The sequence below is a fragment of the Aquarana catesbeiana genome, linkage group LG01 (genome assembly GCF_042186555.1).
Source record: "Aquarana catesbeiana isolate 2022-GZ linkage group LG01, ASM4218655v1, whole genome shotgun sequence".
Taxonomy (NCBI): domain Eukaryota; kingdom Metazoa; phylum Chordata; class Amphibia; order Anura; family Ranidae; genus Aquarana; species Aquarana catesbeiana.
In genome coordinates this window covers 831,489,351-831,502,133 of record NC_133324.1, presented here as the reverse complement: position 1 = coordinate 831,502,133, position 12,783 = coordinate 831,489,351, and the positions used below count along the sequence as shown (strand labels likewise).

Genomic DNA, 12,783 nt, shown 5'->3' with positions numbered 1-12,783 from the left:
ATTTATCAAGATGATAATGCATCTTGCCATAGAGCAAAAACTGTGAAAAAATTCCTTGAAGAAAGACACATAAGGTCAATGTCATGGTCTGCAAACAGTCCGGATCTCAATCCAATTGAAAATCTGTGGTGGAAGTTAAAGAATATGGTCCATGACAAGGCTCCAACCTGCAAAGATGATTTGGCAACAGCAATCAGAGAAGGCTGGAGCCAGATTGAATTATAAAAGCCAGAGGTGGTGCAACAAAGTACTAGTGATGCGTTGGAGTGTTATTTTGTTTGTTTGTTTTTCATGATTCCATAATTTTTTCCTCAGAGTTGAGTGATTCCATAATTTATTCCCTGTGCTTGTTCGATAAATCTAACTGTTACTAGCCACCACAATTATTTTTCTTGATTTCTTTTAGTGTTTCTTAAAGCCAGAAAGTTGCCATTTGAAATAACTTTAATTTTTGGCCATGTCTGTGATCTGCTTTTTTTCTACAACAATAAACAACTGAAGGAACATCCTCAGGGACTGGTGATTCCATAATTTTTGCCAGGGGTTGTACTGTGAACCCAGCCTAAGGCTAAGCTGGATACACACTATACAATTTTCTTTAGATTTTAGAAGTCATGGTGAGTGCTGACATAGTTGCCAACATTTCAAAAATATTTCCAAAGACACCTTTTTTTGCTGCTCATTTACCAAAACACGTGGTCACCTGGTCTTCTAGCACTAAGGGCCAGTTCATACTGGTCCAACATACGCTCCAACTTTGAGAGCACAAATCGCATGACATGTCAAAATCAATGGTTCCCTGTGAGAGCCGTCTTAACTGGTCTGACTTAGAAAAAGGTTCCTGCATTGTTTTGGCCCAACTTGGGCACAGTTTCAGCCCATTGATTTGAATGTAAATTGCATCCAAGTCAGATCATCATCTTAACTGATGCCACCTGTGCTCTGAAAATCTTGAAGGGAACACGACAAAATGTAAAAAAAAACAAACAGTCCCCCAAGAGGATTTTAAGGGGGAACCCCACGCCAAAAAAAGAAATAAATAAAACGACGTGGGGTCCCAACTGGACTCCATACCAGACCCCTATCAGAGCATGCAGCCCGGCAGGCCAGGAAAGGGGGACGGACAGGACAAGCGAGCATTCTATGCATTAAAGTGAAAAACCTTCTGTAGTGCTGCAGCCCCCCAGCCTCCCACCCCCTGTTTTACTTACCCGAACGCTGTCATCCTCCGGCTGGGAACAAGCACACCAGATCTAGCTGGTGTCTTGTGTCCTGATTGGATAGATTGATAACAGCGCAGCCATCGGCTCCTGCTGCTGTCAATCAAATCCAATGACGCGGCGCCAGGGCCGAGTCCTGCATTCTGTGTGAATGGACACAGATGCAGGACTCGGGAGCGCGCCCGCACTGGGTGTCAACCTTAGGAGAGCCTTCTCCAGCATGGACACTCGATGCGCAGAGGAGCCACCAGCGCTGCTGAGGGACCCCAGAAGAGGAGGACCAGGGCCACTCTGTGCAAAACGAATTGCACAGTGGAAGTAAGTATGACATGTTTGTTATTTAAAAAAAAAAACTAGGGTTTACAACCCCTATAAGGAGTTTTGGGCAGGAGGTGCAAAAGGACCCCACTTATCTACTCAGTATCCACCAGGTATGTGATACAGAAGTTGTCAGTGATGTTTGTAGCAACTCTGACTACTGGACTTGAATCTCCAGCACTTTGGCTGACTAATATAAGTGACATCACCATCACTCTCTGAAGTCAGAGCAGGTTCTACGATACTGCGCAGAGTGGCATGCTATGCATACCAGGACTGAGCACCGCCATTGGAATGCCTTCTGAGATGCATTCCCTGTGGGTGGCGGGGTCACCTGTTACTTAACCCCGCCCCCTTCTGAAGTCACGGGGAATGCCACAGGGAAGTCCCCGTCAAGTCCCCGTGCGCCCCCCCCCCCCCGTTATTTAAGAACCTTCAGAAGAGGAGAAGCGTCACACAGCGGGAGCCTCCCTCCATGCCATCATGGATGCGGAGCGGCCCGAAAAGAAGATGAAGACAAGAAGATGAAGAGAAGAAGATGAAGAGGAAAAGATGAAGAAAAAGATGAAGAAAGTAGCGTCACACAGCGGGAGCCTCCCTCCGTGCCATCATGGATGTGGAGCGGCCCGAGGAGAAGAAGATAAGAAGACGCCGCGGAGGAGATGCCGGACGAGAACACCGGAGGAAGAACCAGAAGAACCAGAAGAAGAAGATGGAGGAAGAAACCGAAGGAAGATAGATGATAGAAGAAAGAAGATAGAGGATAGAAGAAAGAAGAAGCATTTAAATAAAGGAATTGTCAAAAACCGTCTCTTGTCATTTTTAACATGTTTGACAGTTTTATTGTGAAATGGTAGGGGTACTTTTGTACCCCCTTACCATTTCACACAGGGGGGAGGGCCGGGATCTGGGGGTCCCCTTGTTAAAGGGGGCTTCCAGATTCCGATAAGCCCCCCACCCGCAGACCCCCACAACCACCAGGCAAGGGTTGTGGGGATGAGGCCCTTGTCCCCATCAACATGGGGACAAGGTGTTTTGGGGGGCTACCCCAAAGCACCCTCCCAATGTTGAGGGCATGTGGCCTGGTATGGTTCAGGAGGGAGGGCGCTCTCTCGTCCCCCCCTCTTTTCCTGCGGCCTGCCAGGTTGTGTGCTCGGATAAGGGTCTGGTATGGATTTTTGGGGGGCCCCACGCCGTTGTTTTTTTAATTTTGGCGCGGGGTTCCCCTTAAAATCCATACCAGACCTGAAGGACCTGGTATGGAATTTAGGGGGACCCCTCACGTCATTTTTTTTTTTTAATTTTGGTTCGGGGTTCCCCTGTGGGGAATTCCCATGCCGTTTTTATCAATGAACTTTTATGTGTGTTGTCGGATCGGCAATTCATTAATAGCCGCAAGTAGTTTTAAATTACTTTTTTTCCTTTGAAATGTCATTTTGCTGTCAGACTGTTCTAAACATGGGAAGAATGCGCCCCTTTACAGGCATACTATAGACACCCCCCAGGTACGAAATTTAAAGGGATATTACACTTTTATTGTTTCACTTTAAGCATTATTAAAATTACTGCTCCCGAAAAAAGGGCCATTTTTAAAACTTTTTTTTGCATTGATCTATGTCCCCTGGGGCAGGACCCAGGTCCCCAGACACTTTTTATGACAATACCATGCATATAAGCCTTTAAAATTAGCACTTTTGATTTCTCCCATAGACTTTTAAAGGGTGTTCCGCGGCATTCGAATTTGCCGCGAACACCCCAAATTGTTCGCTGTTCGGTGAACTGGCAAACAGCCGAGGTTCGAGTCGAACATGAGTTTGACTCGAACTCGAAGCTCATCCCTAATCCTGACTAGAGATGGGCCCAATGTTCGAGTCGAATGTAAGTTAGACTCTAACTTTGGGTGTTCTTTTGTTCATAGAACAAACGAAATATGGGGCACTCGCAGGACGTTCGCCCGCTGACAAGCATCCCATAATGCACTGCTGATTGGCCAAAGCAGGCACCTGACCTGTATGCTTTGGCCAATCGCAGCGCGATGTACAGTGAGAGCCATGACTGGCCAAAGGCAGGGTGCCTTTGGCCAATCATGGCTCAGGGACTAAGTCCACAGCCCACACTATATAAGGCTGCTTACATGGCGGCCGTATATAGTGTTTATGAATGAAGAGAGATGAGGCAGGTTAGTTAGTGGATCGAGCATGCAGTCAGTGTAATATATATAACGCAGTGCAGAGTATATAGTGCAGTCAGTGTAGTATATACAGGGCTTTTTTCTCAGAGAATAGGCGCAGGAACACTTCCTTTCAGAGTTAGCCCTTGTCTCTGCTCCTACCCACCTCCGAGCATTGTTACGTGGTTCTACCCCCTATCCACCTCCCAATACTGCCCCTATTAGAAAATACAGAACCAAGTAACATTTGTGGTACTAAGTAATTAATTAGTATGACATTTTTTAATGATAACAAGAAAAGCAGTATAAAAAAGATCCCCTGCAGCCACCAATAGACCCCTTCTCGCCCATCCTAGCAACAATGGACCACCTGCAAAAAATACCCCCCTCCAGCAACAATAGACCCCCGGCAGCAACAACAAATCCCCCCCACAGACAGCATCAATAGACCCTCCAGCAGCCAGCTACAATAGACTGCTCCCTCAACAGTAAATCCCCTGAACAACAACCGACCCCCCAACAACAATAGATCCCCCACCAGCAACAATAGATCCACCGCCAGCAACAACAGACCTCCCCCTGCAAAAATAGATTGCTTACAGTCACAATAGGTCCCCCAGCAGCAACAATAGACCTCCCCAGCAACAATAAACCCCTGCAAAAAAATAGCACCTCCAGTAACAATAGATCCCCCAGCAGTTAGCATCAATAGACACTGTAACACAATCCAGCACCCCTTGCCATTGCATACATTCAGTGCTGAAGGTGCCGGAACTGCATTCCCCTGCGTTCCCGCTGAAAAAAAGCCCTGAGTATATATACAAAACAGATTACAGCGCACACATACAAAAATGACATTTATCCTGCAAGGCTAATTAAAAACACCTGAACATATTCAAAAAATATGGGGGTTTGGTCACACTATATGGTCATATAGTGCTAAGCCCACTTACTGTGACAAAGTACCCCTAATTAGTGGGTCCTACCCTAGTAATAGAATGAAGGAACCTGTGTCTCAACCATGGGAGATAAACTCCTCTATGTGGGAGAACTGAAGGGATTCCTCCTATGCACTAGTGGCCACTAATAAGAGGTAAAAAAGAGGGGGAGGGGTGCTCCAACCCAAGAGACCTGGTCAGGGTCCATACAATATACAAAAACCTACTTGGGGGGCACACCCTAAAATGCTTTACATTCAAGATGGTGCTGCTATAAGACCAAAAACAGTACAAAACAGATTACAGCGCACACATACAAAAATGACATTTATCCTGCAAGGCTAGTTAAAAACAACTGAACATATTCAAAAATACAGGGATTCTTTCATTCTATTACTAGGGTAGGACCCACTAATTCGGGGTACTTTGTTGCAGTAATGCTGGCCATACACTATACAGAAAATCGGCCGAACACATTTTCGAAAAACGAACGTTCGACCGTGACCGCAAACGATCGTGCCATCATGTAATGACCGATAAATTGTTCAGTGGACATGAATAAATAATTTTTTGTTCGTTTTTTTGCATATACCTAGTGCAGACAGTTCGGACGGGAAACACATTAACCTTGCAATTTATCGTACGTTCGGCAGAAATTTTCCAAACTTCCCGTTCGTTTTTATCCCACAAAAACGTCACAAACGATTATCGATTTGTGCCCATTAACTTGCCGAAAAATGAACGAAGTGTCTATACGAACGATTTTTCGGCCGATTTTTCGTATAGTGTATGGCCAGCATTACTGGGCTTAGCACTATATGACCATATAGTGTGACCAAACCCCTGAATTTTTGAATATGTTCCGGTGTTTTTGATTAGCCTGGCAGGATAAATGTCATTTTTGTATGTGTGCGCTGTAATCTGTTTTGTACTCTTTTTGGTCTTATAGCAGCACCATCTTGAATGTAAAGCATTTTAGGGTGTGCCCCCCAAGTAGGTTTTTGTATATTGTATGGACCCTGACCAGGTCTCTTGGGTTGGAGCACCCCCCCCCCCTTCATTATTTCCTATTAGTGGCCACCAGTGCATAGGAGGAATCCCTTCAGTTCTCCCACATAGAGGAGTTTATCTCCCATGGTTGAGACACAGGTTCTTTCATTCTATTACTAGGGTAGGACCCACTAATTTGGGGTACTTTGTTGCAGTAAGTGGGCTTAGCACTATATGACCATATAGTGTGACCAAACCCCCGTATTTTTTGAATATGTTCAGGTGTTTTTAATTAGCCTTGCAGGATAAATGTCATTTTTGTATGTGTGCGCTGTAATCTGTTTTGTACTGTTTTTGATCTTATAGCAGCACCATCTTGAATGTAAAGCATTTTAGGGTGTGCCCCCTAAGTATGTTTTTGTAGTCTAGTATATATAACGCAGTGCAGAGTATATAGTGCAGTCAGTGTAGTATATATAAAACAGTGCAGAATATAAAGTGCAGTCAGTGTAGTGTATATAACGCAGTGCAGAGTATATAGTGCAGTCAGTGTAGAATATATAATGCAGTGCAGAGTAAATAGTGCAGTCAGTGTAGTATATATAATGCAGTGCAGAGTATATAGTGCAGTTAGTGTAGTATATATAACGCAGTGCAGAGAATATAGTGCAGTCAGTGTAGTATATAAAACACAGTGCAGAGTATATAGTGCAGTCAGTGTAGAATATATAACGCAGTGCAGAGTATATAGTGCTGTCAGTGTAGTATATATAACACAGTGCAGAGTATATAGTGCAGTTAGTGTAGTATATATACAGCAGTGCAGAGAATATAGTGCAGTCAGTGTAGTATATATAACGCAAGGCAGAGTATAAAGTGCAGTCAGTGTAGTGTATATAAAGCAGTGCAAAGTATATAGTGCAGTCAGTGTAGTGTATACAACGCAGTGCAGAGTATATAGTGATGTCAGTGCAGTGTATACAACACAGTGCAGAGTATATAGTGGAGTCAGTGTAGTGTATATACTGCAGTGCAGAGTATATAGTGCAGTCAGTGTAGTGTATATAACACAGTACAGAGTATATAGTGCAGTGCAGAATATATAATACAGTGCAGAGTATATAATACAGTGTATTGAAGTGGTTAAAGGGGAACCCTTTGACATAATCAAGAAAAAAAAAATGTCCCTTTGGGTCTGGTGTAGATTTTAAAATAAAAAAAAAATGGCGTGGGGTCCCCCCCAAAATCCATACTAGACCCTTATCTGAGCAAGCAGCCTAGCAGGCCAGGAAAAAGGGGCGAGCAAGCGTGCCCCCCCTCCTGAACCATACCAGGCCACTTGCCCTCAACATGCGAAGGGTGCTTTGGGGTGCCCCCCAAAGCACCTTGTCCCTATGTTGATGGGGACAAGGGCCTCTTCCCGACAACCATGGCCGGTGGTTGTTGGGGTCTGCGGGTCTTATCGGAATCTGGAAGCCCCCAGATCCCCCCCTCGTATGTGAATAGCCAAAACAGGAAGAGAAAGAAAATCCCTCCAAAGTGAGGGAATCCCTGGTTGTCACTACAGTCACCAGGATCACCAGTGTCCCCATTGGAAGATTTACCCTCTATTCCTCAAAATGTAGCATTTTCTTTCTATGATAATGATCTTTAGTACAAACAGAGAGGGTGAATCTCCCTAACGGGGACACAGGTGACAATAAAAAATCTGACAGGTGTTCCAAAACCCTCTCCATACTATCCAAAATCAAGGAAAAAAAAGTATGCCTATACTTTAAGATAGCTATGTTTCAGTAATTTGTATGTACTAGTCCTTGCAATATTTCCTGTACCTTCTTTGTTATAACATTTATCTTGTACAGAGCCAAAGGAAAAAATAATACATAAATAGCTTGATGATAATAATAATATTGCTATTATTATTTCTGTTATTATTAGTAGTACATACCTCCCAACTTTCTGAGTTGGGAATGAGGGACACCTATTAGCAAAAGTATGTAGGCATAGGACACACACCCTGCCACGCCCCCCTTAAAGGAGAATTGTACAAAAGAAATGTTTAGTTAAAGCGGAGTTCCACCCAAAAATGGAACTTCCGCTTATCCGGTTCCTCCCCCCCTCTGGTGTCACATTTGGTATCTTTCAGGGGGGAGCAGATACTTGTCAAATACAGATATCTGCTCCCACTTCCGGCGATAGATCGCTGCAGAATCCGCGGCAATCTATGCCATGTCCGGCCCCTCCTCCTCCGTCCCCCCACTGTCTTCTGGGAGACACACTGGTCCCAGAAGACAGCAGGGACCAGTCTGGATGGGCAGTGCGACTTGCGCATGCGCAGTAGGGAACCAGGCTGTGAAGCCTCAAAGCTCCACTTCCTGATTCCCTTACATGATGCCGCGCCTCAATCCAGGAGCTGAAGGACGGGTCGGCTTCGGGTGAGGACATTGCTGGCTCCCAGGACAGGTGAGTGTCCTTATTTTAAAAGTCAGCAGCTGCAGTATTTGTAGCTGCTGACTTTATTTTTTTTTTTTTTCGGCTGAACTCCGCTTTAAACAAATACTTTTTTTTTACCACAAATATTCCTTTAGATTGACTTTTGGAATTTACAAATGCAGTAATTTAGAAATTGGATGAAAGGTTTAGCACTGGGAAACACTTTTTGATGTATATAAAGTGCACTATTTATCTAATTATGTAGATCAGACCAAAATGAGGGACAAATAAGGAGGAAAGAGGGACAGAGGGACTTTGTTCGGAATGAGGGACAGTCCCTGGACATCAGGGACAGTTGGGAGCTATAGTAGTATTATAATTGTTGTTGGTGTTATAACATTGCTGTAGTATGAGGCTGCAGTTATACATTTCACCACATGATGGCAGCATGTAACAACGATCATGCATACTTTAGACATTACTTCCGCCAACCACAGTACAACCAAGAGACGTCGGACGTGGTGAAGACGTCGGAGTACGCTGAGCGTAGCGTGACAAGCAGGTCTGGGAAAGGGGAGGTCATGTGATAGGTGTCAGGTGACCCGCTGGCAGAGACTGTACAGGTATGGGAATGTCTTGAGACAGGTGGCCGGTTCGGCGGGGGAGTCGCTGTGTTTCATGGCGGTGACATATTAGTTCCCGGTAGAGGTGTGGAGGGGAAGTTCCTTGTGTGTGTGGAGAGGCACTTTGTACATACAGTGAGAGCTCTGCTATTCCAATGAAGGGTGAGGAGAGGTGTGGTTCAGTGAATGAGCTCCCTTCCCCCAGGTGAGGATTGTCATCTCATGATGTACAGTACAGGCCTGGAGAGTGCAGACTGACCTCATCACTTGTGCTGGGAGGGAGGACGGCTGAGGAATGTGCCCCGGGCAGTCTCTGATGATGGAGAGGGAAGGCGGAGGACAATGATGTCAGGGAGGGTGTGCGGAGGATCAGTGTGTAGCAGTCACGTCCGGGGTCCCTGTAGCAGGAATTATGGTAGATCAGGGGTGTCCAACCTGCGGTCCCAGAGAGTTTAGCTTGCGGCCCGGAGCAATCGCAGGGATGCTGTGCAAGAACAGCATCCCCGGTGGGCTGACAGACAAGCCCAGCCCATGCTCATCAGTAGGGATGCTGTGCAAACATAGCAGCAGCACCCTACATTGCCGAGCCAGGCAAATGCACATCTGGAGGGATGCCGGGGCTTCCGTGATTGCAATATCCCCAGCAGCAGGGAATGCAGGGGCACCAGGTAAATAAACGCTGCATGGTCGGATCTAGGGGGTGCTGGGGTGGGCTGTGTCACTCCCCCAGGTCACTGATGCAGTTAGGTTCAATGATGGACAGGTAAAGGGAGTATGGAGGGGGGAGGGGGGCTGTGTTCTATACAGAGACATTGTCACTTTAGGGTCCATACACGCCTCTGCCCTTTTCATGCAGGGGGGTCTCATTAGTATTATTATACAGGATTTATATAGCGCCATCAGTTTGCACAGCGCTTTACAACATGAGGGCAGACAGGACAACTACAATACAATTCAATACAGCAGAAATCAGAGGGCCCTACTCATTAGAGCTTACAATCTAGAAGGGAGGGTCTGGTGATACAAAAGGTAGTAACTGTGGGGGAGGAACTGATGAAGAAAATTAAAGCACAGTTGTTAGGTGGGGGAAGAAAAGTCTTCTCTGAAGAAAGAAGTTTTCAGGGATCGCCTAAAAGTGGACAGAGTTGGAGATTAAGTGTTCGCACGCTCCACGTGCGGAGCCCGCCAGGAAATCGGCACTGCACAGCGCTAATCACAGGCGGTGAGACATTTCCCGATCTTTGCAGCCACGCATTGGGACAATGTCTCACTGCCTGTGATTAGCGCTCCGCAGTGCAGACTTCCTGGCGGGCTCCGCACGTGGAGTGTGCGAACACACCCGAGCCCATCCTTATTGGAGGTAGTCAGATAGATTGGGGAATTCCAAAGGATGGGAGAGGCTCAGGAGAAGTCCTGGAGGCTAGAATGGGAGGAGGTGACAAGGGAACTAGAGAGCAATTAGGTTGGTATTTTGCGACTCCACAATTAGTCCCCAGTATAGCTGGGGAATAAATTGTGGATGGCTTTGTAAGTTATTGTTAGTATCTTGAATTTAATTCATTTGGTGATTGTCAGCCAGTGGAGGGATTGGCAGAGAGGGGTAGCAGATGCTGAGCAGTTTGTAAGGTGGATGAGTCTGGCAGCAGCATTTATGATGGACTGAAAGGGGAGATAGACTATGTAGAGGTAAGCCAATGAGGAGGGAGTTGCAGTAGTCGAGGTGAGAGATGACCAGGAAGTGAATTAGAAGCTTTGTGATGTCATTGGTTAGGAAGAGTGTATCTTGTAGATGTTGCAGAGATTGAGGTGGCAAGTTTTGGAAATACAACCCCTGGCAAAAATTATGGAATCACCAGTCCCTGAGGATGTTCCATCAGTTGTTTATTTTTGTAGAAAAAAAGCAGATCACAGACATGGCCAAAAACTAAAGGCATTTCAAATGGAAACTTTCTGGCTTTAAGAAACACTAAAATAAATCAAGAAAAATAATTGTGGTGGCCAGTAACAGTTAGATTTATAGAACAAGCACAGGGAATAAATTATGGAATCACTCAATTCTGAGGAAAAAATTATGGAATCATGAAAAACAAACAAAATAACACTCCAACACATCACTAGTACTTTGTTGCACCACCTCTGGCTTTTATAACTGCTTGCAGTCTCTTAGGCATTGACTTAATGAGTGATAAACAGTACTCTTCATCAATCTGGCTCCAGCCTTCTCTGATTGCTGTTGCCAAATCATCTTTGCAGGTTGGAGCCTTGTCATGGACCATTTTCTTTAACTTCCACCACAGATTTTCAATTGGATTGAGATCCAGACTGTTTGCAGGCCATGACATTGACCTTATGTGACTTTCTTCAAGGAATTTTTTTCACAGTTTTTGCTCTATGGCAAGATGCATTATCATCTTGATAAATAATTTCATCATCCCCAAACATCCTTTCAATAGATGGGATAAGAAAAGTGTCCAAAATTTGAATGTAAACCTGTGCATTTATTGAAGATTTAATGACAGCCATCTCCCCAGTGCCTTTACCTGACATGCAGCCCCATATCATAATTGACTGTGGAAATTTGCATGTTTTCTTCAGACAGTCGTCTGCATAAATCTCATTGGAACGGCACCAAACAAAAGTTCCAGCATCATCACCTTGCCCAATGCAGATTCGAGATTCATCACTGAATATGACTTTCATCCAATCATCCACAGTCCACGATTGCCTTTGCTTAGCCCATTGTAACCTTGTTTTTTTGTGTTTAGGTGTTAGAGATGGCTTTCTTTTAGCTTTTCTGTATGTAAATCCCATTTCCTTTAGGCGGTTTCTTACAGTTCGGTCACAGATGTTGACTCCAGTTTCCTCCCATTTGTTCCTCATTTGTTTTGTTGTACATTTTCTGTTTTCAAGGCATATTGCTTTAAGTTTTCTGTCTTGATGCTTTGATGTCTTCCTTGGTCTACCAGTATGCTTGCCTTTAACCACCTTCCCATGTTGTTTGTATTTGGTCCATGTTTTAGACACAGCCGACTGTGAACAACCAACATCTTGTGCAACACTGCGTGATAACTTACCCTCTTTACCTACATACTAACAAGTAGATTTAATCTGATGCAGGTGTTAGTGTTTGTAATGAAAATTTACAGGGTGATTCCATAATTTTTTCCTCAAAATTGAGTGATTCCATAATTTATTCCCTGTGCTTGTTCTATAAATCTAACTGTTACTGGCCACCACAATTATTTTTCTTGATTTCTTTTAGTGTTTCTTAAAGCCAGAAAGTTGCCATTTGAAATGCCTTTAGTTTTTGGCCATGTCTGTGATCTGCTTTTTTTCTACAACAATAAACAACTGAAGGAACATCCTCAGGGACTGGTGATTCCATAATTTTTGCCAGGGGTTGTACAAGCTTTATATGTGTTCCCCTTTATCTCTGTGGAAATCGCACCAAAGATGCAGCAAGTGGGACTTTCTTTATTTTTATTTTTTTAAAGTGGAACTAAACTCAGTATACTTCCTCTCTAAAGCGCAGAGGTAAGTTCCCTCGGTTAACATTGCTATAAAAAATGATGTCCCTATTAATCTGTCACTAGATACAACACCATTGTTTTCCCACCATCAATGTGCATTGTTCCTGGTGACACTACCATTGAGATGGAATGAGCCTTCATCAGTGTAAAACCTCAATCCCCACTTGTATGAAACGCCCTCAATATTCCATACACCTGTCTGTGTCAGCACCATGCGGTTATTGGACCAGTTACACTTTAAAGGAATGGAAATTTAGAATTTCTAATATTGTGATGCTTATGGATCGAGAATTTGGGACAAACTCCTCAATACTAGTTAGCATTAACCCCTTCACACCTAAGCCTTTTTGACGCTTTCATGTCATGCTCCCTTCATGATACCTTTCATGTCATGCTTTAAAATTGCGCACACTCGTGGACTGGCGACAATACTTAAAAATCTCCAAAGGCAACGCTTTAAACATTTTAAATGGTGATCTGTTTAGATTACAGAGGAAGTCTAGTGCTAGAATTATTGCTCTTGCTCAAATGATTGTGGCGATACCTCACATGTGTGGTTTG

The 12,783-nt window shown here is 44.4% G+C and overlaps 1 protein-coding gene across 5 annotated transcripts in view; it reads left to right on the top strand.

The window, feature by feature from the left end:
• The first annotated feature begins 8,548 nt into the window (after nucleotides 1–8,548).
• Nucleotides 8,549–12,783, top strand: part of GNPDA2 (glucosamine-6-phosphate deaminase 2) — a 31,997-nt gene continuing 27,762 nt past the window's right edge. For 2 of the 5 annotated variants that reach the window (XM_073608493.1, XM_073608494.1), the window contains exon 1: nucleotides 8,549–8,692. Coding sequence is in view for 1 of the 5 variants with exons in the window: in XM_073608492.1 (XP_073464593.1) it covers nucleotides 8,879–8,897 (19 nt within the window). In the remaining 4 variants the exon portion in view is untranslated. Of the gene's footprint in view, nucleotides 8,693–8,745; nucleotides 8,898–12,783 lie in introns of those variants that run through there. The other 3 variants (XM_073608496.1, XM_073608492.1, XM_073608495.1) reach the window with 3 other exon arrangements.